The sequence below is a fragment of the Ochotona curzoniae genome, unplaced genomic scaffold (genome assembly GCF_017591425.1).
Source record: "Ochotona curzoniae isolate NIBS_2020 unplaced genomic scaffold, NIBS_Ocur_1.0 contig_3622, whole genome shotgun sequence".
Classification (NCBI taxonomy): Eukaryota; Metazoa; Chordata; class Mammalia; order Lagomorpha; family Ochotonidae; genus Ochotona; species Ochotona curzoniae.
The window spans coordinates 26,795,388-26,823,247 of NW_024465926.1; the positions used below are offsets into that span (position 1 = coordinate 26,795,388).

General features: G+C 55.2%; 1 protein-coding gene across 2 annotated transcripts in view; it reads left to right on the forward strand.

Moving 5' to 3' along the window:
* The window catches only part of ZNF423 (zinc finger protein 423), a 294,220-nt gene that overhangs the window by 160,497 nt on the left and 105,863 nt on the right, over nt 1-27,860 (forward strand). For both annotated transcript variants that reach the window (XM_040982133.1, XM_040982134.1), the window contains 2 exons: nt 11,787-15,004; nt 21,205-21,289. In XM_040982133.1, the coding sequence (XP_040838067.1) occupies nt 11,787-15,004; nt 21,205-21,289 (3,303 nt within the window). The remainder of the gene's footprint in view (nt 1-11,786; nt 15,005-21,204; nt 21,290-27,860) is intronic.

The window sequence follows — 27,860 nt, forward strand, 5'->3', positions numbered from 1 at the left end:
ACGTGGCGCCTACTCCTTGCAAGCTGGCACCTGGGCTGTGATGGAGACTGATGGCGGAGCCTTCCCTCACCCCTCTGCTGCAGCATCCAGCCTTCAGGGAGTCCCTCCCAGGGAGGGGCAGGTCCTTGCTGGCACAGGCGTGAGGCATGCTCTTCCTCTTTAAGTGAGTTTGAGCCCAGCCAGCTCTCAAGTGAGTTGATGAGGGCTGGCTCTCCTTGCTCTCTCTCTTCTCCTAGTCTGTTTAATTTCTGCAATAAAACTCAAGCTCAATTGCATTTTCAATATCAGTGCTAAGTAAATTTATCTAAGGGATGGAGCAGCCTGGCAGGCTATGTGTTCTGCGAGGTCAGATTCAAGGGGAAAGGCGGGCCGCTTCCTTCCCCTGCTCGTCTGACTGGCAGCCACTGGGGCCCACGGTCCCCCTGGGAGCTGGGAGTCTGCACCATGTCCTCCAGCCCCTCCCCGATGAGTGGAAATCAGAGCCCAAGCCCCAGCATGTCTACTGGTGCCTTAGTTTCTCTGTCTGTATAATGGGTGTTGAGTTGCATGGTCTTTGATGGCCGCTTTCCTGCCTGCTGTCCTGAGATTGTCATGGACAGGCCCCCCAGCTTTGGCTTTGGAAATCATCTACTGCAAGGGTAGCCATTGTTCCTTGGTTATCAGTCAGGCTTAAGGAGACAGGTGCATCACCATTCTATGTCCATTCACAGCCCTGGGCCTAGCTCTCTTCTCTCTGATCTGTGACCGCCTTATTGGTAGGCAATAAAGATGGTGACTGTTTTATACATTCTAGAACATTTATCATGTACAATCCTTCACAAATACTCATTTCTTCTGTATAGCAGTCTCATAGCTGGGACTGTTATTATCTCCATTAAAATGTATTTATTTATGTTATTTATGTTGATGTTGCTTGAAACACAAAGATCGTCCATCTGCAGGTTCACTCCTCAAATGGCCACAAAAGCTGGGGCTGGACCAGGCTGAAGCCAGGAGCTCAGAACTCTGGGTCTCCTCTGTGGGTGGCAGGGACACAAGTTCTTGAGCCATCATCTGCTGCCTTGTGAGGTGTGCACCAGCCAGGAAACCGGAATTGGAATTGGATGATTCCCATTGTACAGACGGGGCAACTGTGGCAGTTTCACAGATGCTGGCCTCTTAGCTTCTACGAGGATAAAAGTGCCTGGGGGCGCCTAGGGCACCCCTGCTGAGGAGGAGAGCTCATCCGACTTGAAGGGCGCCCCAGTGCAGGCAGAGTGCTGGCTCAGGTCCTTCAGCGATGAGGTCTTGGCCTTCGAGATGAGCCAGAAGTGACTGCTGACTTTGTCAAAAGCCTTTGGAATCCTGATGTGTCAGGATTGGCCTTTTTGCAAAACCCCTGATAACTGGGTGGCCCCCAGACTGTGCGGTGGGTGGACAGCCACGTGGACCTGGGTCACAATACTCAGATCATTGCTTCTCAGCCTCCAGCTGGCAAAGCACCCTGCGCCAGGAGTCCCAGCCCAGCCTTTTGTCAGCTTCTGCAAACTGCAAGCTAGATTCTCTGCTGTGTCCTCACATGTGGGTGGTCACTTTGCAGTGTGAAAGAAGACTTCTGGAAGGGGTGGGGTACACCCCACTTTATTTGTTACATGGGGATGATAGGATGACAGCAATGAAACTGTTACCCCTGTGGCCGTGCAGATTTGTTCCACATGTCCATTGGGATGCAGATGGCTGCATCCATGACTCAAGACATGTGAGCAACTCTAGTAGCACGTGGCACAGTCTTTAGTCTGTGGGTATTAGTTCCTTGGCAGCCGAGGCACTGTCATTAACTGCTTTCTTTATAATGTAGGCATCCTTATAGCCTTGTCCAGGGCTCAGTGAGCCACCACGCGGTGGCAGCCCTGTGTCCCAACAGTTGACCTAGTGTCTCTAAGTTATGGGGACTGCTTAGATCTTGGGACGCTATTGGGGCCATCGATGGTCGGCATTTTATGCCTGGCCGTGACTTTCATCTGATGGTACCTTGAAGGTGGAACACATTGGGTGGTGGTCCCCTGGAGTAATCACAGCTCCTTCCTCTCCGCCTTGGGCTATTCTCCTGTGCATGCCCACTGGCCCTGGAGCCTCTCTCCCTGCTGATTGTCTACCCCTCTACCCACTTCCCCCAATCCTCCCAAACTGGGAGAAGTATCCCTGCTTTCCCTGGCCATGGCCCTGCTCGGGACCATGAGCTCATGCCCATGAGAGCTTCCGAGCTGCCTCAGGGAGGCGGGGTGGATGTGACGGCCTTCAGCTTTGCTCTCAGTGCCATTCTAATTTGGGATTTCATGGGGGAGCCTCCACAGGGCTCCTTCGCCTGCCTCAGGGGACGCAACCCCCAGCCACTCAGTCCCTTCCCTTTCCTGGAGTGGACTTTTGATGCCCCTGGGAGTTGGGCCTTTATTCTTTACACCATGCCCTCATTGGTCCCTTTAGGAAAACTGAACGTCTACACGCTCTCCTGACTGCTGCCGTGAAAGGGTTTTCTTTTTTGCTCACTCTCTTTCAAAGTACTTCAAAGCCACAAAGGGTTGGTTTAGAGTTTAAAGTTTAGATAGTAATTAATCAGCAGAGAGGTTGGGCAGATAAAAGCATCTGAACCTAAGAATCCTGGCTACCTTCTGCACCCCTGAGAGGACCAGGCATATAGATAGAGCAGGCTGAACAAATATGTGCCGAACGAGAAAACACCCCAACTCAGAGGCGCTGGAAAGCTACTACCGACATGGTTCTTTCTCTACTCAGGGCAGACATCATTAATTGATCTCAGACTCGGAGAGCTACAGAGGCTCTTAGCAACCTGTTCATCTGTCCCCTCTCTTGAGGATCAGGGAAAGGAACAAGCAACACTGGGGTTCTGATAGCCATGGTTCTGCAGTGCCAGAATCTGAGTGCTGTCCAGTGGTGACTTCATCCACTGTGGCTCGGGGTCCTCTGGGCCTGCCTTCTGAGTCATCTTATGATTTCATACAAGATATTGCATGTTTGCAGCGGAGTGCAGCTTTGCCTGCACATGGCATGTTTGGATTCTGACCCACTTCTCTGGTGTTCTCTCTGTCCTTGTTGGTCCGTGCTGACAGTATTTCTGTCAGTGTAAATTCTTTAGGAAGCTCCTGCGTCTCGTGTGTTTGCCATGGGTCTGCATGTTTTCTAGATCATTCTGCCTGCCATTGGCGTCTCTGGGAGGGCTCTAGGGCAGTGCCTCCGAATTTCCTAGAAGCTGTCTGGTTTGGCCCAGATCTGTGAGTCACATCCGTAATCCGTTAAGAGAGCCTGCTGTGTGACTCAGTACTCTGACCTGTGTGTGTGTGTGTGTGTGTGTGTGTGTGTGTGTGTGTGTGTGTGTCTGTGCTTTGAGATGTGAACCCAGCGTGAAATCACTCCCTCAGCTAACGTGTACTTTCCTGAAAGAAAATCTCCCAACTACATGGTGGTTTTGCCACCTGAGATATTCCAAAATCATTAATTCAGGGTTCCTGTTGTTTTCTCAAGCCACCCTTTAATGTTACTGCTTACTATTTTTTAAACATCTATTTATTTGAAAGAGAGAGAGAGAGAGAGAGAGAGAGAGAGAGAGAGAACTTCCAAGAACTGGTTCACTCCTCAAATAACTACAATGACCAGGGCCGGGCTGGTCTGAAACGAGAGCTTCTTCCAAGTCTTCCACGTGGGCACAGGGGCCCATGCACTTGGGCCATCCTCTGCTGCTATCCCAGGCGCATTAGCAGGGAGTTGGATTGGAAGTGGAGCGGCTAGAATGCACACCAATGACCAGGTGGGCACAGCTTGACTCATTATACCACAGCACCAGCCCTATTGTTGATTTTTTTTTTTGGTTTGTTTTTACACTATAAGTAGCAAGGAAAAACAGCCAGCTACATGTTCCACATTTTCCTTGGAAATCTCCTCAGCTGGTTGCAGGTTGGTCCCTGCAAGGTTTGCTTTGCATGTCACTGCCAGGGTCACAGTTCCCTGAAGCTTCACCCTGCCCCTGTGTCTCACAGGCATCCCTTGCCTTCCGTTGGCAGTCATGTCCTCTGCATTTCCTGACAGGCCCACATTTCCCTGAGGCGTGCTCAAGAGGAGTCGGGTGTCTTCCAATTCCTGCATTTCCTAATGGGCATCTCGCTGCCTCCCTCTGTGCCTGCCTGCACGTGGCCGTCCCATCCACGTGTCTCCACCGGCTCAAAGCTGGTTGGTGAAGCCTCTGGGATCTTGCTCCTCTTCCCCAGAGCCATTGCTGATCCCCTTCCTTTGTCGCCGGATCTGCCGTGTCCCGCTGCTGCTTGTGGCAGTGACCACATCCTGCCCTGGAAGTTCCTGGCCCAGAGTGGGGAGGGGAAGGGACTCGGGCCTCTGCAGAGGTGGCACTCTGGGTAGGAAGAATCCACGTGTGGCCTGCGTTCCATCCACCTCCAAGCCAGTCCTTGCACATTGCACCACTCCCGCTTCTCTCTCGGTGATGCCTACCCACATCACCCAAGGCCATCTCTAGATGTGAAGGACGGCAGGTGGGCAAGCTTCAGTCTGCTGCAGCAGGTAGCATCACACACAAGCTGTCAGGGTGGTGATGTGGGTGTCAGTAACAGTCTACCGGCTTTGTTTCTGGGCAAACTGGCCCAGCAGCATCCTGCTGTGCCCACTACCAGTCACCACATCCCTGGTGCTTGTCATCACACCTGTCTTCCCCACCCCTTCATCCACCTGGGACTTTACCCCACATGACTCTGTGGCAGGGAACAGGGTTGTCCAGCTTGGGACCTGCAACGTGGCTCAAGCTCTGGAGCCAGCAGAGAAGTAGGATGGCTGATGCAGTGTCCCCTGGGCCTTGGGAGGTAGTGTGAGCTGCTGGTTAGCAGGTGAGTGAGTATGGGTATCTGGCACTCGCTGCCTCTGAGTAGCCTCATTTACACACATGGGATGCAGGAGTGCCGCCCTCCTGGAGGATATGCTGAATGCCAACAGAGAAGATAGCATGCCCCACGAGGTGGCTGCCACTGTCATGATGAGTTGAGTCTGGGCCTGCCTGATCATGCCGGGTTGTTGCAGCTTCCCCATCCTGAGGTGTTGGAGGAGTGCTGGTCTGCGCAGCGTCTCTAGCTGTTCATTCATGGATGTTGGTTTATGCACACGGGCAAGACTGATTAGGGAGGTCATGGGTTGCATGACAACTCTGACCCATCCAGTCTGTAGGTACCCCTGGGGCCTGAGTTACTTGTGGACCTTGCACAGTGAGAATTCCCTGCTCCGGGCCTGGAGTGATACCATAGCAGTTAAAGTCCTCGCCTTGAATGTGCTGGGATCCCATATGGTCACCAGTTCTAATCCCAGCAGCCCCACTGGGAAAGCAGTTGAGGATGGCTCAAAGCCTTAGGACCCTGTACCTGCGTGGGAGACCAGAAGCTCCTGGCTCCTGGCTTCAGTTTGACTCGACTCCAGCTGTTGCGGCCCCCTGGGGAGTGAACCATCAGACAGAAGATCTTCCTCTCTGTCTCTCCTCCTCTCTGAACATCTACCTTTCCAATAAAAATAAATACATCCTTTAAAAAGAGAGAGAAAGAGAGAGAATTCCCTGCTCTGTCTGGGAGCTCTGGGCTTCTTGGGGGCAGATCTGAGAGCGGGGACTTGCTCAGATGCTCCCAGTGGAATCTGTGCCATCACACGTCTGGGAAACCCCCTGCCCCTCTCTGTGCTGCTTCTCACAGTACACTGTGTCTGCAGGTCCCTGCTGTTGGGCGTGTTGTTCACGTTTCCTCAGGCTCTGGGCAATGTGGGCCTGCTCCTGGGAGATCCGTGTCACTTTGTAGCTGCTGTTGGAAGCCTCTCCATCAGCTAGGATTGCAGCTAACTCTTCCTATGGCCTGGAGCCCCCTCTGCAGGCCATCACATAGCCACTGGGTTCCATTGCCTGTACATGAGCGGTGGGATTTGGGAGGCCTTAACCCAATACCTACGTCCCCAGAGAGGGTTGCTCCTCCAAGGGCTTCATCTATTGGCATCTGTCTCCTTGGCAGTTTTGCTTTCTCCCCAAAACTGATTGAGTGCTAAGGGTGCGTTCTACAGCCTTGGACAGAATGGTAAGGCCCATTGAGGTCTTCACAGTCAGTCTGGCTGGGGGGAATATTGTGCAAGATGACCTTGACATTCCCCTGAGAGCTGCTTGGGATGGGGAATTCCAGTGTCCCAGATGACAACAGAGACAGCAAGATCCAGTCTTGACACACTGTCTAGGACCCCATTATAGGTCTCTTTCTCAGTCTGGGACTTCCCTAAGGGATGGCCAAGGTGCAGGGCCCTTGAACGACACCTCTTCCCACCCCACGAAGAATGGAAACACAGTTCATGGCACAGAATGCCCGTGGGGGCTTTGAGGGTGAGTTTGCTTCCATGACTGGTTCAGATCTGGTCCTCTAATGGTCATTTTTATTCACATGCATGGGACTGGCCAGCCCAGGAAAGTTCTAGAAACCTGGGACTTCCTGGGCATTTGCTGTTATCACCCTCCCTTTCAATACAGGGAGCCCTCCCATTTATTCCTCTTGCATAGCTCTGGGGATGGGAGGGTTGCCTTATTCCCCTCAAGACTGTGGTCCCTCCCTGTCGGTTCTCCCCTGGGGGTCTCCGGGTCTCCTCCCCGCTCCTCGGTCCTGTGGGTTCCCCCTGGATCGGATGCATGGAGGTGCCTGCTGCTCTGTCACAGTCACCCAGGGTGACCGCGTGACTTGCCAAGTGCCCAGCTCTTTCTGCAGCTGACATCTTCTGAAGGCCAGTTAATGTGCTTTTCTCTGCTTAATTGAATTTTTATCAAAATGTCTCTCCCCTTTTATGCTTGTTTTGCTTCTCTTCCTGTAGCAAAGTCTCACAGAACACATTTCCTGCCAGACCTTCTTCAGGATCAGTTTTAAACGACTTTAATCTTTGAGAGTGATGTCTCCACATATGGTGCTCTGATCATACTTACTCTGAGCGGAAGGGGGGAACCCTGAGGGGCTGTCTTGGGGGACAGCCTCCTCCCCAAAAGCCAAATAGCGTTGTGGGTGAGCACATGGATGGAGCTGGCATGCCTGTTTGCTTGTGTGCTGTGTGGCGCTAGAGGAGTTCGTCAGCCTCTCTGTGTCTCGGTGTTGCATCAGTAAATGGAAGCCATCTTCACAGAAGCCACCTCAACAAACTGTTGAAGACCAAATGGAGGAGTGAATGAAAGCTCTCAGATGAGTGCCTGGCACACAGTAAAATCCATCCAAGCATTTTCTGCACCATGAAGAGGGGACAGGCTGATGAAAACCTCCCTGAGTTCTAGAATGTTCGGGTTGAATGGGACCTGGGGGTTGTCTTTACCTCATTTCTGCACTTTGGCTTTCCCGGTCTACATCTGATTTTTTTTTTTTAAGTATTTATTTTATTTACTTGGAAGGGAGAAGGAAGGAGGGGGAATGTCTTTCAATTCACTTATTTTTATTGGAAAGGTAGATTTACAGAGAGAAGAAGAAACAGAGAGAAAGATCTTTCATCCACTGGTTCACTCCCCAAGTGGCTGCAACAACCAGAGCTGAGCTGATCCGAAGCCAGGAGCTTCTTAAAATCCTAATAATCAGTGCTAATTATTCTTCTGGACCTCCTACGTGGGTGCGGGGTCCCAAGGCTTTAGACCATCCTTTACTGCTTTCCCAGGCCACAAGCAGGGAGCTAGATTGGAAATAGAGCAGCCAAGACATGAACTGGTGCCCATATAGGATGCTGGTATTTACAAGGAGAAGATTAGCCAATTGAGCCATCATACTAGGCCCGAAAAGTATCTTTCACCAGTGCTTTAATTTTCAAATGGCTTCTGGGAGGGCACCAGGAACCTGAAACCCCCATCTGCATGGCAGGTTGCCAAGCACTGGGCCATCTTCTGCTGCTTTCCAAAGATGCGTTAACGGAGCTGGATCAGGGTTAGCTTGATTGGAAGTAGAGCAGCCAGGACCTGAACTGGTGGTCTGAGACATGTGCGGGCGTTCCAAGCTGAGGCTTCACGGGTGCCTTCTGTCTGTCGGGGGTGTATGCTAGGGTGTATTGCATGCAGGTGACACCCAGGGGTTCGTATGTAAGGGTTGTTTCTGCTGCAAGACCAGACATCTCTACAGATTCCCAGACCAATACATTCTGAACTTGAGCCCCTGCTCCTGACTCCAGCCACCTTCTAGAGTACTTAGCTGGGCGCCCCAGAGCCAAATGGCATTTGGAAGGGGTGTGCGGGCAGCAGCCAAAGTTGAGTGCTGTCTGAATAAAGGGCTTTAAACAGGGCCTTCTGAATTCGGGACGTTGCATGTCAACATGCCCATTTCCCATGCTTGGGCCTTTTCAGTTCGAAGAGCCTTATTTTCATTTCAATTCAGATGATTATAATCTCAGCAGTTGCTCAGTTTGCTGCTCCCAGAATAATGCGCTTTGCTTTAGTTGGGAAACTTGTTTGCAGAAAAATAAAGCCAAGCAGCCAGCCCCGCAAGGAACATTGGGTATCCTGGCGGCAGTGCCGGGGCGGGTTCAGAAGCTAGCTTCCTGAGCCCCATACATGAATGATTGGTGTCTGGCCTGGGGATCGGTTCTATGCTCCCTGAGAATGCAGTTGGGACCAGACCCTCCCCCCCCCCCCCCAGGACATCTGGTACTGTAGGAATGGGGACATGTCCCTCACCTCCTCCAGCCTCAGCTTCTCCATCTCAGAAATGGGATGCTCCCCAAGACAAGGAAACGTGATCATCAGGAGGAGAAGAAAGGCACACTTAGCACAGTGCTGGCACGGGAGATGAGCCCAATAAAGTCGCCGCTAATATTAGCACTAGTGGCACTAATTAGCTCTAATTATTATTATTGGCAAAATAGTGCTTTTGTTTAACAGCTTTATTGAAGTGTAATTTGCATACCATGCTACTCCCTTGTTCTGAGGGAGCCATCCTTAGCACAGCCTTGCAGGGAGGCAGCTCCCTGCCTCCTCCTGCCTGCGTGCCCATGCCCCATCCGCATGTGTCTTGTCAGTCACACTCCAGACGTTGCTCACACAGTCCTGGATGTGTCCCTTCTCCAGATGGGTAAACGGAATCTGGAAGGTTAGGAGGGATGCTCATGGTTCAGGTGGGTTAAGGGCCGGGTCGGGAGGATGCTGCATGCAGCTCTTTGCCCTCTGGCATCAGGTGGCAGGAAGGAATTGGGTGCAAACTAGCTCTGAGAGGAAACACATGCCTAGGCATGTTCCGCTGGCCAGGCGCCCTCCTGCTCTCGCTCACCTGCCTCTCTATACCCAGAGGGTTCCAGCCAGGGACTACCCTAGAATCCCCACCCTGTTCCTGCCTGTACTGATGTGATGGTCTTGTTCCTCTTGCCCACAGCTGCTCCGAATTTGAAACTTGATCAGGGCATCTAGATGCAGATACCCTTAGGAATCCTGCGCTGTCATTTCCTGGAACAGGTTGCTGGGACCGTGTCCCCATTTTCTCATCTGTACTGTTGGAGTGGTCCCAGACTCCTGCCTCCCTGCCAAGGAACCCTGGGGGAGAAGCTGAGCTAAGACACGCAAGTAACATGAAGCCAGTTGAGCCTGGGCGGGGACAGGGGCCGGCACGTCCCCCAGCTGCCCCAGCTTCAGCCAGCAACTCCCCTGGGTCCCTTTTGTCTGCGCCCTGTGGAGCCCAGCTGGCAGGAGCTGGGAATTAACAGGCAGGGGGCTCAGGCACCTCCCAACGCAGCTAATCTGGGGAGCTGGCGGCGGCTGCGTCCTGCCCATCCGAAGCGCCTGTCATGTGAGGCCCCCAGGGGAAAAGGTGCCTTGGACTTAGGAGGGCATTCTGGGAGCTGCCCCTGGCTAGGTTGGGTACCGGGCTTCCAAGGTGGGGAGACTGCAGGAGCCTGGGAGAGCATCCTCTGACCAGGAGAGTTGAGCCAGGCGTGCCAGCTGGGGTCAGGTGATCATCACACGGTCAGAGCTGGGGCTGGGGTGGGCAAGGGGGTGGAGGGTGAGGCCGAGGACCAGGCTCAGTGTCAGCTGTGACAGGGGATCCTTCAACCATCCCTTTTGTCTCTTTGTATCATGATATTGGCTTGGGACAGAAGAGGCAACTGGGTGGGGGAAACTTTGGGTGTGAGGAGCCCTGTTTGTGAGTGTGTAGGCATTTGTTTGTGGCCTGTGTGGACGTGTGTATAGGAGACATGTGACCCATAGTGTGTGTGTGTGTGTGTGTGTGTGTGTGAGTGCCTGTTTCATGTGTTTGTAACAGCGTGTGGCTGTGAGTTTGTGAATCTGTGTACATGCTTAAGTGAATGCGTCTGATAGCATGTGGCTGTATTTGTGTGTGTGATGGCATATACATTTTTGAGTGTAAGTGTGTGATGGTGTGTGGCTGTGCGACAGCATGTGGCTGTGTGTGAGGTGACGTGTACAGGTTTGAGTATAAATGTGTGTGGCAACATATGCTGTGCATGTGTGAATGCTCAGTGTTAGAAGGCAGGAGCTGTGTGTGTGTGTGCACGAGCATGTGTGCCAGTGCCCGCCTGCCTGTGCTGGCCCCTTCCCTTCCTGTGGGTCTGGGCGTCTGAGCCATGAGGTCTGGGCTGTGTCCGACGTTTTCCTGAAAATCCAGCGGGCTGGGAGCGTGGGTGGGGGCCCAGTCCTTTCCCCCGGGTTACAAGAGCAAGGTCAGCACAGCCGAATTGGAGCTTTTGTTTGTCTCTCCCCTGCCCGCAGCAGCCTGCGGTCTGTTTCATTCATTATTAAGTTTTAAATCCAGCCGACAGAAACTCGAGCCTGGGAACTGGCTCCCTGCTTGCTCCCTGCGCAGGCTGCCTGCACGCCGCCTCCCCACCGGGCCCCACTCGCTGCTGGGCCAGTGTTTTTTTTCGGCCTTGGGTTTGTTTCCTTTCCCTGTCAGGCTGGATCAAGGTTGGGGCTGGGAGAAGGTGGGTCCTGTCTCCTGGGAAATGCTGGGTGGGAAAGAGCAGCTCCCTGTCCTCTGGGTACAGTTAAGGACGGGGCTCTGAGCTTGGTGGCCATCTGGGTTCTGTCCCTTGCTCTGGTCACCAGACCACCCTCATTCCCCTGGGTTCTGAGGGTGAATGTCCCTGTCTTGAAGAAGGGGCGGGCTGTGGGCTGGCCTCTAGTGAAAATGTTCCTCAGGACTTCACACCTCAGGGTCTGCCTGCTCCCTAAGATGCTGCTTCCGGCTTCCGTGGGGTCTCCAGCCCCAGAGGACGTGGTCCAGCCCATTCCACGTACAGGCATTCCCTCCACCCACCCTGAGGGTTTCTGTTGAGATTTTTCTCTAGGCTTAGGAGTTGGAGGGGCGTTGCCTCACAGTTGTGGACCAGGTGAGGGGCCTTGTTTCCCCTGTGGCCTCATGGCCTGTGTGGTCATTTGCTGTGCCTGTCTCTAGGCCTGTCCTCCTCCTGCCGTTGGCCAAGTGGCCAGGAGTTTCACTTCTGGCGGTGGGGGTGGGGCACCAGGTGCCGCCAGGCCAGGGCAGGTGTTGCTGAGGGAAATGGCATTTCCCTGAGGGAAAAGTCTAGCCCTTCTGTGGTGCCCCGGGGCGGACGTGAAGACCCACAAATGCACTGGCTTCCCCACTCCCCCCCATGTCCCCTTCCCCGCCCTTCTCCATCCCCCTGCAGCCACGCGGCCAGCTGCACATGCTCAGCCCACGAGCTGGGAGAAGCTGGCTCTGCCCTGGTTTCTCAGGGGCCCTGGGATTGCCTCTAATCTCCTCCGTGACTTCCCCCTCCCCCTGCAGATGGTGACGACGACCCACAACTCTCCTGGGTGGCCTCATCTCCCTCCAGCAAGGATGTTGCGTCACCCACGCAGATGATCGGAGATGGTTGCGACCTGGGCCTCGGTGAGGAGGAAGGGGGCACGGGCCTGCCGTACCCTTGCCAGTTCTGTGACAAGTCCTTCATCCGCCTGAGCTACTTGAAGAGGCACGAGCAGATCCACAGCGACAAGCTACCGTTCAAGTGCACCTATTGCAGCCGCCTCTTTAAGCACAAGAGGAGCCGCGACCGGCACATCAAGCTGCACACGGGCGACAAGAAGTACCACTGCCACGAGTGTGAGGCGGCTTTCTCCCGCAGCGACCACCTCAAGATCCACCTGAAGACCCACAGCTCCAGCAAACCCTTCAAGTGCACGGTGTGCAAGCGCGGCTTCTCCTCCACCAGCTCCCTGCAGAGCCACATGCAGGCCCATAAGAAGAACAAGGAGCACCTGGCCAAGTCGGAGAAGGAAGCCAAGAAGGACGACTTCATGTGTGACTACTGCGAGGACACCTTCAGCCAGACCGAGGAGCTGGAGAAGCACGTGCTCACACGCCACCCGCAGCTCTCCGAGAAGGCAGACCTGCAGTGCATCCACTGCCCCGAGGTCTTCGTCGACGAAAACACGCTGCTCAGCCACATCCACCAGGCCCACGCCAACCAGAAACACAAGTGCCCCATGTGCCCGGAGCAGTTCTCCTCGGTGGAGGGCGTCTACTGCCACCTGGACAGCCATCGGCAACCTGATTCTAGTAATCACAGCGCCAGCCCCGACCCTGTGCTGGGTAGCGTGGCCTCCATGAGCAGCGCCACACCCGACTCCAGCGCCTCCGTGGAGCGTGGCTCCACCCCGGACTCCACTCTGAAGCCGCTGCGGGGGCAGAAGAAACTGCGGGATGATGGGCAGGGCTGGTCCAAGGTGGTCTACAGTTGCCCTTACTGCTCCAAGCGGGACTTCACCAGCCTGGCCGTGCTGGAGATCCACCTGAAGACCATCCATGCCGACAAACCGCAGCAGAGCCACACGTGTCAGATCTGCCTGGACTCCATGCCCACCCTCTACAACCTCAATGAGCACGTGCGCAAGCTGCACAAGAGCCACGCCTACCCCGTCATGCAGTTTGGCAACATCTCCGCCTTTCACTGCAACTACTGCCCCGAGATGTTCGCCGACATCAACAGCCTGCAGGAACACATCCGCGTCTCCCACTGTGGCCCCAATGCCAATGCCCCCGATGGCACCAACGCCTTCTTCTGCAACCAGTGCTCCATGGGCTTCCTCACTGAGTCCTCCCTCACGGAGCACATCCAGCAGGCCCACTGCAGCATGGGCAGTGCCAAGCTCGAGTCCCCAGTCGTGCAACCCACCCAGTCCTTCATGGAGGTCTACTCCTGCCCCTACTGCACCAACTCGCCCATCTTCGGCTCTATCCTGAAGCTCACCAAGCACATCAAGGAGAACCACAAGAACATCCCGCTGGCCCATGGCAAAAAGTCTAAGGCTGAGCAGAGCCCCGTCTCCTCTGATGTCGAGGTGTCCTCCCCAAAGCGGCAGCGGCTCTCGGCGGCCAGCGCTAACTCCATCTCCAACGGCGAGTACCCCTGCAATCAGTGTGACCTCAAGTTCTCCAGCTTCGAGAGCTTCCAGACCCACCTGAAGCTGCACCTGGAGCTGCTGCTGCGGAAGCAGGCGTGCCCACAGTGCAAAGAGGACTTTGACTCTCAGGACTCGCTGCTGCAGCACCTGACGGTGCACTACATGACCACGTCCACCCACTACGTGTGTGAGAGCTGTGACAAGCAGTTCTCCTCGGTGGATGACCTCCAGAAGCACCTGTTGGACATGCACACCTTCGTGCTGTACCACTGCACGCTGTGCCAGGAGGTTTTTGACTCCAAGGTGTCCATCCAGGTACACCTAGCCGTGAAGCACAGCAACGAAAAGAAGATGTACCGCTGTACGGCCTGCAACTGGGACTTCCGCAAGGAGGCTGACCTGCAGGTGCATGTCAAGCACAGCCATCTGGGCAACCCGGCCAAGGCACACAAGTGCATCTTCTGTGGGGAGACCTTTAGCACCGAGGTGGAGCTGCAATGCCACATCACCACGCACAGCAAGAAGTACAATTGCAAGTTCTGCAGCAAAGCCTTCCACGCCATCATCCTGCTGGAGAAGCATCTCCGAGAGAAGCATTGTGTGTTCGATGCCGCGGCCGAGAACGGCACCGCCAACGGGGTACCCCCCGCAGCCAGCAAGAAAGCCGAGCCGGCCGACCTGCAGGGTATGCTGCTCAAGAACCCTGAAGCCCCCAACAGCCATGAGGCCAGTGAGGATGACGTGGATGCCTCGGAGCCCATGTATGGCTGTGACATCTGCGGGGCGGCCTACACCATGGAGGTGCTGCTGCAGAATCACCGGCTGCGGGACCACAACATCCGGCCTGGCGAGGACGACGGCTCACGCAAGAAGGCCGAGTTCATCAAGGGCAGCCACAAGTGCAACGTCTGCTCACGGACTTTCTTCTCCGAGAATGGGCTGCGGGAGCACCTGCAGACGCACCGGGGCCCTGCCAAGCACTACATGTGCCCCATCTGTGGTGAGCGCTTTCCCTCGCTGCTGACGCTCACCGAGCACAAGGTGACCCACAGCAAGAGCCTGGACACGGGCACCTGTCGCATCTGCAAGATGCCGCTGCAGAGTGAGGAGGAGTTCATCGAACACTGCCAGATGCATCCCGACCTGCGCAACTCCCTCACGGGCTTCCGCTGCGTGGTCTGCATGCAGACGGTCACCTCCACGCTCGAGCTCAAGATCCACGGCACCTTCCACATGCAGAAGCTGGCTGGCAGCTCGGCTGCCTCCTCCCCCAATGGCCAGGGCCCGCAGAAGCTCTACAAGTGTGCCCTGTGCCTCAAGGAATTCCGCAGCAAGCAGGACCTTGTGAAGCTTGATGTGAACGGGCTCCCCTATGGCCTCTGTGCCAGCTGCGTGGCACGCAGTGCCAATGGACAGGTGGGCAGCCTGGCCCCGCCTGAGCCCGCTGACCGGCCCTGTGCCGGCCTCCGCTGCCCTGAGTGCAGCGTCAAATTTGAGAGCGCTGAAGACCTGGAGAGCCACATGCAGGTGGATCACCGTGACCTCACACCGGAGACCAGCGGGCCCCGGAAAGGAGCACAGACGTCACCTGTGCCCCGGGTAAGTGCAGCCTGCCTACCTGATGCTGCACCTGCTCCTCAGGGGGCTCTGCTCATCCCCACAGAGACAACCCGAGAACAGTGCCTGCCCCTGTATGGGGGTTAAGCACATCCCCTCTTGGAATTTGAACCCTAAAGTTGCCTACCATTCTGGCTGTTTGACGTGCACTTGTTTCTTATCTTTCTGGGTCTCATTTGTCAAGTGTGCAACTGTGTGGCTGGAATAATGCTGACCTCAGCCTCTGGGAGGTGTGGGAGATGAGCAGTGAAGTCATGCGGGTCAGTGCTGGGCACAGCAGCTGATGCAGCATGGTCCTCCATCAATAGTGGCAGTGTCTTGGTTGCTGGTTCGGGGCTGGACCTACTTGCGGGGTTTCTCCTTGGGCAAGCTTGGGAGTTTTTATTGGATTTAGATCCAGGATTCCTTGCAGTTTGTAGACATGGTGCACATAAATGACCTTTAGGCCTGGCACTTGGCTGGGGCTCGGTCAGGCCGGCTGCACTCAGCAGTTGTTTTTCTCAACCACCTCATTCCGGTAGTGCAGTTGCTGGTGCGTGGAAGGCTCGGAGGAATAGCTCCCATTGCTGTTATCCTAAGTGATTGATTGACTCAATCATTCATTTCTCAGAGCTTTCCTTACCTTTGTAGAGACTCGGCAGCCAAGGAGGACTGAGGGTAGACCTGCCTTGGCAGGTGGGGGCACAGGCCTGGCATGAGTACCTCTCAGCAAGATAAGGTGCATGCTGGCTACTGCTGGGTTCCCTCAGCCCTCAAGGGCTGAGGGGTGCTGATGTGGACCTGGAGCCCCTGGGGCCTTTGGGTGTCAGACAACAGGACTCCAGGGATTCCCGTTGAGTCTGTTTGTCTATTTCCAGACCACAGAGGTGCCAGGCAGATCCCGGGAGTCTCTGTTCCTTGGAGGACTGCTGCTGGAGCTAACGGCAGGCCTGCAAGCAGGCATGACTTGGAGGAAGGGCCACCTGTTACAGGTGTCTGCAGCAACACAGAGATGTTGGCTAAGGGAATTAGGTCTTAAGAACCGAGGCCTGGGAGCTGGAATCTGGAGAGGATGAGGGAGAGAGAGGAGGAGGAGGAACGCTGCAGAGAATGAGGGGGAAGGAAGCTGGCAGGTCTTCCTGCCTCACCCCCACTAGTGTCACTGATGGGGCTGGTGAGACTTGGCTGGGAAAAGGGATCTGTCCATGGGTGCCCAGCCCAGAAAAAGAAATACCTCAGTGACGACAGGGCTGTGTGTGGTCCACTGGGACCTTAGGCTTCTCCTCCAAGGCCCATCTGGAAGAGAGTTCCTTTTAGGTGTACTAACACCCCATCTTCTCAGGATGTTTCTGCTGATCTCAGTATCTAAGCAGACGTGGCTTGAGCAGAGGCACTGCTCACTGCTGTCCTGCCCTGCCTCCTGGGCTTGGGCCTGCCAGCCTTGGGCGTGTTTGTATCCCAGAGTATGGTGGCCTGGGTTGTAAACTCTGTATTAGGCCTCTGTCCTCTGCTGAGCCAGGGGGTGATAGAAATATGGTGAGTCACTGTGAATGCAGGAGTAGTAACAGTAATAAAAATAGAAATAGTAATCCTGCCCGTCTCCAAAGCTGACGTGGCAGGTTGTGGGGGCTGGGTGGGTACTCTCTGGTCTGTGCCCAAGGCCTGCTCTGTGCCAGTTGCGGAAATGGTAACCATCGCCCATGTTGACCTCAGTGCTTTGCTTCAAGGGTGAAATGTGTAAGGCAAGCGTAGGACGCAGAGGGTAACAGTCACCACCCACCCATCGAGGGCCAGGGATGTGCTGAGCACACCATGCCCGTCCAAGCCTTCCCGTGTTCCTGCTCACACACCAGGATGCCAAGAAGTGTGCGAGGCTGTTAGCCTGCAGACCCCATCTCTGTGTGTGCAGCCGCCCCAGCAGATGGGCCATTTACAGAAAGGAACTAGACAAAGACCAGGTACCTCCCGGCCCAGGCAGGGTCTCTGGGGAGCTGCCCCCTGCCTGGGCACGCCTCGGGGCAGGAGCCCAGCTGTCTGTTCACCCACTCCTCCCCTCCCCCAGGACTCACTCATGTAAGAGCTGACTCTGGGGGCTGCGCTGGGGCTTGGGGGCTGGCAGGCGGGGACCCTCGGGAGTGTATCCATGGCAACCAGCTCTCGCAGGACTGGGTTCCTGTGGGGCTGAGGCTGCTGTGGGCTGGAGCGTGAAGCGTTGAGTTTTCCGCCTTCCCCTCTGCGTGTGGGTAATGACGGCATTGCTCCAACTCAAGGCCAGCATGGGCAAAGCTCGGGCCTGCAGCTGCTTACCAGACCCCTCAGAGTGCCTTTCTGGGTGAGAAGGGAATAGCCAAGGGGTTCTTCCCACACCCCAGTTCATAGCCATTCAGGTTAGAGGGTGAGCTGGCATCCAGATCACACCACATTTCTGCCACTGAGGCCAGGCGTGTCCAGGGAGGTCTGGGCTTGGAATGGAGAGCAGTGGCTCAGCCAGAGGCCTGGGAAGCTCACCTGGGAAGCGCAGAGTTCATCACTTGCTCACCACGTGCAGGGTTCTGGCTGCCCAGTGGAGCCTCTGTTCTCCCCATCCCTACACTGGTGGTCACAAGAACCAAGTGTTCGGTGTCCCTCCCTCTGCACATCCTGGGGGAGGGCATCCGGCACTGCAGCCTCTGTCTTCCATCCGACCCTTCTGCAGGGGTTGGTCAGCTCTTGCCTGCCCTGCCTCTTCTGCTCTGCTGTTTGTAGTGTTCTTTCCCTTCTGTCCCAGGCCCCTGGCATTTGACCACAGGCCCCGGACCTAGGCTTTGTACTCCCTGACTGGGCCCAGGAGAAGGGGAACTCTCTGGATGCCAGGTTCTATCTTCCTGTAATTATGTCTCCCCATGGGGGCTGCAGCTCGAAGGAGAACAAGTCTCCAGGGCATAGAGAAGGGGAGTCAAATGAAAGGTGGGCGTTAGGGTGAGGACTAGGCAAGGAGGGCTGGGGAGCCTGTGCATATGTGCCTATGTGTAACAGTGCGTGAACACACTTAGGGTCTCCATGTTTGTGCCTCTGTGTGCACACCTGTGTGTGATTATACACAAGCCCTTAGGGTCTCTATGTCTGCTTATGCCTTTGGGTGAGAAGTGGCCTGTGCAACTGTGAATGTATTTGGGATGGATGGACATGAGTGTTAGAGCTCTAGTGAAAGAGCAGGTGTGTCTCTGAGATGTCATTGGATGCGCTGACCATGTGCACTGGGCTTGGTACACATACAGGGTGCTTCACAGTACTCATTAACAATGTGTGCTGAGAAAAGGAGCTTATCTTTAATTCTGTCTGTCCATGAACTTTTGGAATTTAAGAGCAGGTGGCTATTTGTATGTGAATGTGTCAGGGTTGTTTGTCCTGATGTCACTGCTGGTGACAGTGAACACGTGAATGCACAGGTATGTGCCAGTACCTCTGTCTGGGTGTTTATGTGCACGGTGTGTTTGCACATGTGTGTGCGGGTGTGCATGCGAATGGCGGGATGGGCTTATGTTTTTGGTATGCATTGTGTATGTGTGGAGGGTGTGGGGTGTGTGCATGTGTGTGATATGGACGTGTGCATGTGTGTGCGTGGGTGCATGTCTGTGTGTGTGCAGTGGAGACTCACTCAACTATTCTTCTGGCCCTTCCCTTGGATCTCCCCTGGGGCCCATTTCCCCGCCAAGAAGGGCCCAGTTGTTTGTAAGTGCCTGTCCTGATCCCAAGGGCTGGCCCTGTAGGAAAGGGCTGTCTGGGTTTTCCCCTCTTTCTGCCTCTAGTGGGTTATTGAACAACCATGAAGTTGCCTTCATTCACCTGGTCCTAGGAGGAATGGCTGCACCCCTCTGAACATGGACTCTCGCCCAGACTGGTCTTGGGCAGCCATGGCTGCAGCTTCCATCCAAGCAGGTTTTCCGGGGGCAGCAGTGTGCCCTGCCCCTGCCATGGTGGCAACTCAAACCACCCCTCCCTTCCTGTTGGACCTGGCCACGCAGACCTTCCCTGGAGTCCCCTTAACCCTGGAGCTCCTGGGACTGGGCTTCACTCTGTAGTCACTTGCTCTATCCGTGCCTTCCATCCAGCCCGGAGGGCTCTAACACTTGCAGGGAAGTAGGTGGTGGAGGCACTTGTGATTCAGGATGGGTGGTTCTGGCCAGGGAGAAACCCGGTGAGCCAGAGTGTGAGCCAGTGGGAGGCTTAGGGCTGAGCCTCTCCTCTGTCCTGTGGTCTCTGGGGTCTGGGCACCTCCACATGTCCTCCTTCTTTCACTCCCAGGCTACCTGTTCTTCCAAAATCTTTCCTTCCATGCCAGGTACCCTGTGTTTGTGGCCTGTACAGGGGAACCTCCTGATTTCCCCGCATCTCCAGGGACACCGAGAAGGAGGCCCCTGCTGTTGTCCTGAGTGCATCCTGGAGTCCAAGTAGGGATCTTACTCCTGACTGCTGAAACTCCCAGCTGCAGCTTTTGTGGTTGTTTTCTCACTTGTCCATTCATTTGTCCAACAAGCATATTCTTAGCATCGATCCTAATAGTGGTACAAGTTGAGTGATCATGAGGCACTCACTCTGGGCCAGGCCCCATGCCAAGATGCTGGCCATCCAGGCTATTTAGGTCATCATGGATTCTCTCTGTCCCTTCTGCCCTACTTGAGTGCTCTACATGTGTTACTGTACATCTTAGCTCAGGCATTTCCACACATGCCCTGCAGCACTTAGTCTGTGTTTGCTGTGGGGTCCCAAGAGGGGACAAAGCACTTTCTGGGCCTTCTGGGTACCCAGGGTGCAGTGGGGAGTAGAGGAATCGGTCGGTGGTGACACAGCAGTGTGTTCAGCACCGAGGTGCTGGGGAAGGCCTGGGGATGCCCTGGATGTCTCTGGGCCAGGTTAGGGTATGTGTGGGGGAACTTTGGGGAGAGATCTTTGAGAAGGGGTGCCATTTGCAGAGGGCGTTTTGGACTCAGCTTAGCACAACATGGACTTCAAAAACTGAGATATTTGAGTCCTAATACCTCTTCTCCCCTTCACACACCAGAATCCTTCAGCAGCCTGGCACCACCTCCACTCCCCAGGAATCCACCGGAATGGATTTAGTTGTGTCTGATGATCTCCATGCTTCTGTCCCCACCCTCTAAAGGCAGTTGAAACTAGCCCCTGCATGTGGAAACAAGCCATGGAGTCTCCTGGGGCTGTGTGTGCCCAGGGCAGATGAGGGATGCCTCAGCTACACTTAAGCATGAAAGTTAGCAGGAGCCCTCATCAACCATGTGATTCTTAGGGTGGTGAATAGAAGAGAAGGTTGTTGGCTGTCTACAAAGACAAGCTGGTGGGTCAGTGGATGGCTGAGTGGGCAGATGAATGGATGGATGGATAAATGCACAAGTGGGTGGGTGGATGAGTGGATGGGGAGCTGTATAGGGTTGAGTGGGTAGATAGGATCAGTAGATAGGTATATGGGGGTATAAAAGGAGGGGTGCATGGATAGAACATGAGATGTGGATCTATATACAGATGAGTGGGGAGAGAGAATCTGTAGGTAATAGATGGACGGGTGTGTGCCTGTGTGTGTGGATTCATCTTCCTAAGCAGGGAAGCCTTCTTTTTTGTTTTTTTTAAAGAGTTATTTTTATTATTATTATTATTTTATTGGAAAGGCAGAGAGGAGAGACAGAGAGGAAGATCTTCCGTCTGATGATTCACTCCCCAAGTGAGCGCAACGCCCGATGCTATGCCAATCCGAAGCCAGGAGCCTCTTCCGGGTCTCCCACACGGGTGCAGGGTCTCAAAGCTTTGGACCGTCCTCGACTGCTTTCCTAAGCCACAGGCAGGGAGCTGGAAGGGAAGTGGGGCTGCCGGGATTAGAACCGGCGCCCATATGGGATCCCGGGCGTGCTAGGTGAGGACCTTAACCACTTGCGCTACTGTGCCAGGCCCAGGGAAGCCTTCTTTACATCCCTTGAAAATTGTCCCTGGGATGATGCAGCTTTCCCAGGGCTGGTAGAAGAGCACCTCTCTCGGCATGGAGCCTGCTGCTCTTCCTGTGAGCTAGCGGTGCTGGACTCAGAAATTATGGCAGAGAGTGGCCTGGGGAGGCATGGAAGAGCAGTCTTGATTCTGACCCTGCTTTCTGCTGCTGCTGTTTTGTTTTTGAAAAATCTCTGAACTCTCTAAGTCTTCTCTTTCTGGTTTCCAAACAGAAAAAGACATACCAGTGCATCAAGTGCCAGATGACCTTCGAGAATGAACGAGAGATCCAGATCCACGTTGCCAATCACATGATCGGTAAGTGCGCGTCTTGGCTCAGGCGTGCTGGGGCTGCTTGCCTAGGTTTGCGTTCTGAGACTCCTGCCTTCCTGGCTCTGGCTTTTGGGGGGCCAAGGGCGGAGTCGCAGCTCCACCCGGATCACAATTGCACAGCTGCGCCTTCTCCTGTTTTGGGGGTCCGTTTCCCTCCGTTTCTCAAACGAGAATTTTCCAGTTGTTGAACACTCATGGGCACTTGTGCTTTGCTTCCTAGTGTCATGAGCCGGCACAGATTCCCACTCAACATGGTGGATTCCTCAGGCACACTATCGAATCAGGGCTTGGGCTCTTCTTTACCTTGATGAGTGGTTTGGGGCTTTGGGAAATTTGTCTCTTCTGGCAAGGGAGCTTCCCAAGGCCGTTTAAGGTCACACACTGGGCACAGGTGTCCAGCCAAGCCATTGAGTCCCTCTCCTCCTGCTGGCTGGCTTGGTATGGTCCACCTTGTTGTTCTGGTGGATGTGGTGGGCGGAGGGCAGCATGGGGTGGGGTGGCATGGTTATATATGGCAGGCAGGGCTTTGGAGAGCTTCTCGTTCCTAGTCTTACATGGTCAATGTGTTGTCACCTGTGGTCTGAGTGAGTGCCAAGGATTCCCTTACAGTTTGGGCATCCCATCCCTGCTGTTCTTCACCCCATCCCATTGTATTAGAGCTGAGTGGGGCACGTCCGGCCTGTGGGAACCATGCAAATCCCATGTAGTCACCTGGTCATGCCCTGCCAAGGCAGCCACAAGTGGGACTTGAAATTCAACACATCTATTGTGGGCTCATTTATAGATTGGTAACTTGAATGGCCTACACATGATGTTATAAATAGGCAGAAAGGTTCTCACTCCTGCATTGGGCAGGGGAGGTGGGATGTCATTGGGGTACTGTCTTCCCGAACCCCTGATTGTGACATTTACAGAATCTGCCTATGCGTGGAGTTTGATGAATTCTCATACCTAAGTGGCCAGTGCCAGATGACAATGCACCAGGAAGGTACTGGGTGACAGTTGGAAGTGCCCAGATTAAGATGCAAACTGATACCAGCATTCCAGAAACTTCTTTCTGGGCCTCCGGCAGATCCTCCCCTGCTCTTTTAGAAAAGGCCATCCCAGTGCAAAAGGGATGCAAAAGGCTAACAGTGCAAGCTGGTTTTGTCTAATTTGTATTTTATGTCAATGGAGTCACACAGGTTTCTTCCCACTGGTGTCTGGTATTGCTTGCTTTTCCCAGTTGTGCCTATAGTTGGAGCTAGAGGCAGTGATGTCTCAGTGGTGTGTAATACTGCACCCGTTTTGCCCTCAATAGGCCTGCCTGGAGTTGCTTTAGACAGTGCTTCTGTGAACATTCCTGCACATGTCTTTTGGTACATATGTGATTTTACTGGGAATATAGGAATGTATCGTTATTGCATATATATGTATATGTATATATACTTTTAAATGTTTACCAATTCCTGATTGTAGATGCAGGAGCCAGAGAGGGAGAGAGATATCATCCCTTTTCTCGTCACTTCTCGTATTGCCTGAGATAGCCAGGACTGGGGCTGCACTGAAGCCCAGACCCTCGTACTCCATCCAGGCTCCTGCGTGATTGGCAGGAACCCCAAGCACGTGAGCCAACGTCAGCTGCTTCTCAGGTGCATCAGCAGGAAGCTGGATCAAAAGTGGAGGAGCTGGGATTCAATCAGGTGGTCTGATTTGGGATGAAGACATCCCTGGACATAGCTTAACATAGCACACTGCCACACCTACCCAGGTATTATGTGTTTATAATAATATATTATGTGTATGGTACAGTGTGGTATGTGTTATTCCCTGCTGTATTCAGGCCACAGGCATAGAGGTGGGATTGCTGAGTTACATGGTGTGTGATACTCGCCCCTCGTGGACAATGATAATGCGTTCCCACAGCGGCCGAGTGAGTGTGAGCGGCCCGCTGCTGCATCTGTGCCGCCTCCAATGTCTGCCGTTAATAAGCTCTTGCGAAGGGCTCCTGATTCTTGCAGGGCGAGCCTGGCTCTCTGGTGCCCCCTGGCTGGAGGGCTGCCACGCACAGTGGCTTGGGAACCTCTTGTCCCAGCTGGCCCCCGTCCTGTGGACAGCCTCATCCTGGAGACACTGGGCTCCCAGCTGTGTGAGTGGTGGGGTTCCCTCAGCAGTGAGCAGGAGCACAGCAGGCGGGGCCCAGGGAGCTCGCCCTGACCAGGCGATGACGGCGTCTTCAGTTCTTCTGTTTAGGAGCCCCTGCTGCAAGATAAGAAGGGAAGCCACCCTGTGTCCGTCACCGGCTGCTGAGCATCTTTTCACGCGAGTGTCAGGGAGGTGAAGATGAAGATATCTAAAAATGTTTGCTTTTGTAGCAGGTGGTAATGCGCACTCCTGTTTGTAAGCGAGAAGGGCGCGAGGCTGGCTAATTGGACCGCGGTGGTTTCAAAGCCGCCTCTCCCCCTCCCTTCCTGCTTCTACCTTGGCTTTTGTGCAGAGCCCGAAGCTGTGGGACCTCAGGTAGAAGGCGGGGGCCGCTCTTTACTGGAGTGGTAGATGTGACAGGTCTGTGCATCTTTGTGCGAGCTGGGAGAGGGGAGCCCTATCTGGGGGATGGACTAGATCTTTACCTGTGCCCGTTCAGTAAGGACGAGAAGGGAAGCCTGGGGAGCAGACCTGGGGTGTGGCAGACTGTGAAGGGCATCGATGGTGCAGCTGGCGCAGCTGCATAAGGATGCCCACAAAAGCAGGCACTTTCTAAAGGTATTCTCTGCTCCCCTTCAAGGCAGGGAACCCATCCCTCCAGCTCAGGAACACTCCGCGCTTTACCTGGGGTCTTCCAGGCAGTGAGGGATGGTTGCAGGGCCTGAACAACAGAGGGCAAGAAAGACTTCAGGGGCCATCCGTGCACGCAAGAAACTGATGGGCAGGCAGGTATGTGTAATGCAGTGAGGTCATGCTGCTGGAATGGGGAGGGATCGCAGCAGGTGTGTCTGGAGGTGCCCTGGGGGTACACCTCTGGAGCAGGGCTGTCCTTAGGAGGGGGAGCAACCTGTCAGGGCAGGAAAGGGCAGGGCGGTCAGTGGACCCAAGGACTTTGGAAGGAGGTTCTGCTTTTCACTGGGAAAGTCAGGGCAGTCATCCTTAGAAGGCCTGGAGCACTCAGGGGGTGGAGTAGGAAAGTGGGAGGAGCTGGGGTACAGAGCTTCCCAAGTCCTGAGCACCCCATCCTCTAACCTCCTGTGCCATTTGTCTCCCCAGCCCATTCCTTGGGGCTCGGGGGGGTTGAAGCCTTGGACTCTAACACAAGGAAGTCATGCAGAATCTGGGAGCTGAGTGCATCGATGGCAGTGAGGAACAAGGTGTGGAAAGAACAGATGCCAGTCTGACCTGGGAAGGGGCAGAAGAGGAAGAAGGAGCCTGGGGGTTGCTGCTGTGTACACGGAAGGGAAGCAGGCATAGGAGGCTGGTTTGGGGGATTGGCTTTGCCATCCCAGGATCTATGGGGGCTCCAAGTCCCCATAGACAGCTGCTCTGGCTAAATGGCCCTAGCGTGTGGTGACCACCCTGGAACTGGAGGGGGCTAGGATCCCATTATTTTGCATCCAGGGGGACTCTCTGGGTAGAAGTGGCGCTGTTCAGTCTGGTGGCCTCCTCATAAACTCAGGGCACCTGGGAGTCTCAGGCCAGCCTTCCCGTGGGGGATCCTGACCGCTGGCGGGCTCCCTGGGGTCCAGTAAACTGGCCGTTTGTTGGTGAGGGCCTCTGCCTGGCTTTGTAGCCTGGAGACCTGGGAGTTGTGGTAACTCGGGGCTGTCTCCTTGGAAACATTTTCCCAGCAGCCCCTCCCAGCTGCCGCCGGGGAGGGAGCCACTGGAGGTGGGGGCAGGGTCTTTGGGCATCTTTCCAGCAGAGTCCATTGGAGTTGGCTGAAGCTCCTTCCCTGGGCTTCCTCCACATATGCCACTCAACATACTCCCCCTCCCCCAATCTCTGGTCTCCTGCCTGTAGGACCCAGCCTGTCCCGCCCCTCTTCCCCAGGAAATGTCTCTGCTGGAGGCAGCAGCCCTGTGGCTTCTGAAGGGCTGATGTCCCTGCTGCCTGTGCCCCCTGCCAACTAAGGGTGCCTGGGACCACAGCCTGGATGCGAGGGAGGCTGGGAGAAGCCTGTTGGTTGCTGAACACACTGCCTCTCTGCCTGTCCTTTCCATGCCCTTCTCATGGGGATGGCTGGAGAAGAGGTCTGAGAACTTGTCCTTGAGATGACAAACTTGCAATGACCCAGGTTGGTCCCCAGCGAGTGACTCAGCCCCCGTGGGACCCTTCACGTCCTTATCCAGGGCCTCGTGGGCCCCCTGGGGGAGGCTGTAGGAGGGCAGGGCTGGGAAGGCTCGCTCCTCAGGGAATCTCGCCTGGACCAGTTGCCCTCTATGTCCTTGGACAGCCGTGCAAACTCGCTGGCTGACAGCCAGGCCAGAGCTGGGCCCGTCCCCGTGGGGCATTACTCATTCTAGAGGCTGTTGTGGCTGGGTCGTGTGGCCCCTTTCCCTGGGTCCCTCTGTGGGGGGGCTGGTCTTTGCTGTGGGGGCTGCAGACAATGGGGAGGGGTTGGGGGGCATTTACACATCAGTCCCCTCTGCCTCCTGCCCTGCCTCAAACCTCACCTGCCTGCCCCCAGCCGCTCCTTTTGACATGGTGGGAGGGTGCCATGTGCACAGGAGAGCCAGCCTAGAGAAAGACGTGGGCGAGAGTCAGGAGAGAGAAGCAAGCCGAGACAGAGGAGGAGAGAGCGAGGGCCACCCTCGAGGTCTGCGGGGCTCACCCCTCATGTTGCCTGCAGACCTGGGGCCCCGACTGCTGCTGCTCCATGGACTCCTGGGACCCTGCAGAGGGCCTGGTCAGCAGTGTCACAGGCTGTTGGAAGAAGGTCTGGGCTGGGACCCCAGGGAGATCCCAGTCTCCTCCAACAACCCAAGACCAAAAGGCACACAGGAGAAGTGGAAGGGGACTCCTGCCTCCTTTCGGCCCAAAGGCACGATGCTGAGCATGGCTGTGTCAGCTTTCCACTGGTGCTGGGTGTGCAGGTGACACCAGAGTCCCTCGTGACGGACAGAAGGGCCAGTGCTGGGCCCTCCCAGGAACAGGACTGCAGTTCATCAAGCATTTCTGTTTCTGCATCTTTCTCTTGGCTTTTTCTTCCTCTTGCCAAACCTGCCAGCCCTGACATAGTCACCCCCTTCCCCCTACCCAGGCCGCTAGGCGGAGAGAACCAGCCAAAAGGAGTCCGTTTCCCTGACAGTCAGTCCTGTCAGTTCACTTGAAGTGTAAGCCATCTGTCTGCCAGAAGCTGTGAGTTCAGAATTTTTAAATCATGGGAATTTCCTCATTTTCGTGAAGCTCTTGTGTGTTGTGCTTTTGAAGAGGGAACAGTGTTGCTGGAGCTCGCTCTGATGGTAACCTCGGAATGATGTGCTCGGTGAACACCAGGAAAGCCCTGGGTGGGCCCTGGGGAACTGCTGGCCTGGGTGTTCATTGTGATGTGTGTACAGTTTAATAAGGGTGCCCACGCCAGCAAGCCTGTGAGGGCTTCCTAGAGGAGTTCCTGGTAGGGACTTTAAAAACTCAGAACTTGTGCCCTGGAGACTCATCGAACTCGAACTTGACCTTGCAGGAGATGTGGAGATTTGAGGGTCGGTGGTCCAGCTGGCAGTGTTCCAGCAGGAAGGCTTCAACCAGAGAAGCAGATCTGGGAACTTTGACACAGAGGGCGAGGGGCCTGGGAGAAGCTGGGCGAGCCTGGAGCTTCTAGAGTTTCCAGAAGCAGTGTGGAAAGGCCTGGACAGGCTGGGGCTGCAGAGTGGATGCGGCCTGCATGTGAGCAGGGTGTGTGTGGTCCACGGGAGGGATGGCCGCCGGGAATGCAAGGTCAGAGGAGGAGACTTCGCTCTCCAGTTCCTGACTGGGAAAGAGGGTGAAAAGCAGGATCTGCAGAGTGGGGTGGGCGTGCAGACAACCCAGAGGCCCGGAACATAGTGCATTTTGTGCGGGAAGAAAGCAGAGTATGTTTCCAGTCTCAGGAGAGTGAGTAAACAGGGAGGGAAGGAGTGGAGGGGAGGGGAAGAAGGATCGGGGTGCTGTGTGAGGTACCGGGCTGACACTGCCTTGTCTGGATCAGCTCAGGAGCCGTGTGCCCCCCCCCCCCCCCCCCACCCCCTTGCATCCATGCTCCTACGGGTTAGTAGGAGCCAGTATGGGCCAGTAGGCCTGTGCTGTTGAATTCCCTTGTGGTCATCCCATTGTTGAACAGAGTAGCTACCTCGAGTTTCCCTTGTATATGCTTCTGGTCAAGACATGTTAGAGTAATGGTGGATCACCAGGGCCCTGGGGCCAAGGCTCCCCAGAGATTGGTCCCCTTTGTGCTGGGCACCCAGTAGGTGTCGGAGCTTGGGGTGCAGGCTGGCTTTCTTTGCTTGTGGGTCTCTGGGGGCACAGGGAGTGGGGGGGTTGGGAATCACAGCCCTTCTTGCAAGCTGATCCGGCCTGCAAGGGACCTGCCTGTGCGGTTCCCAGCTCAGAT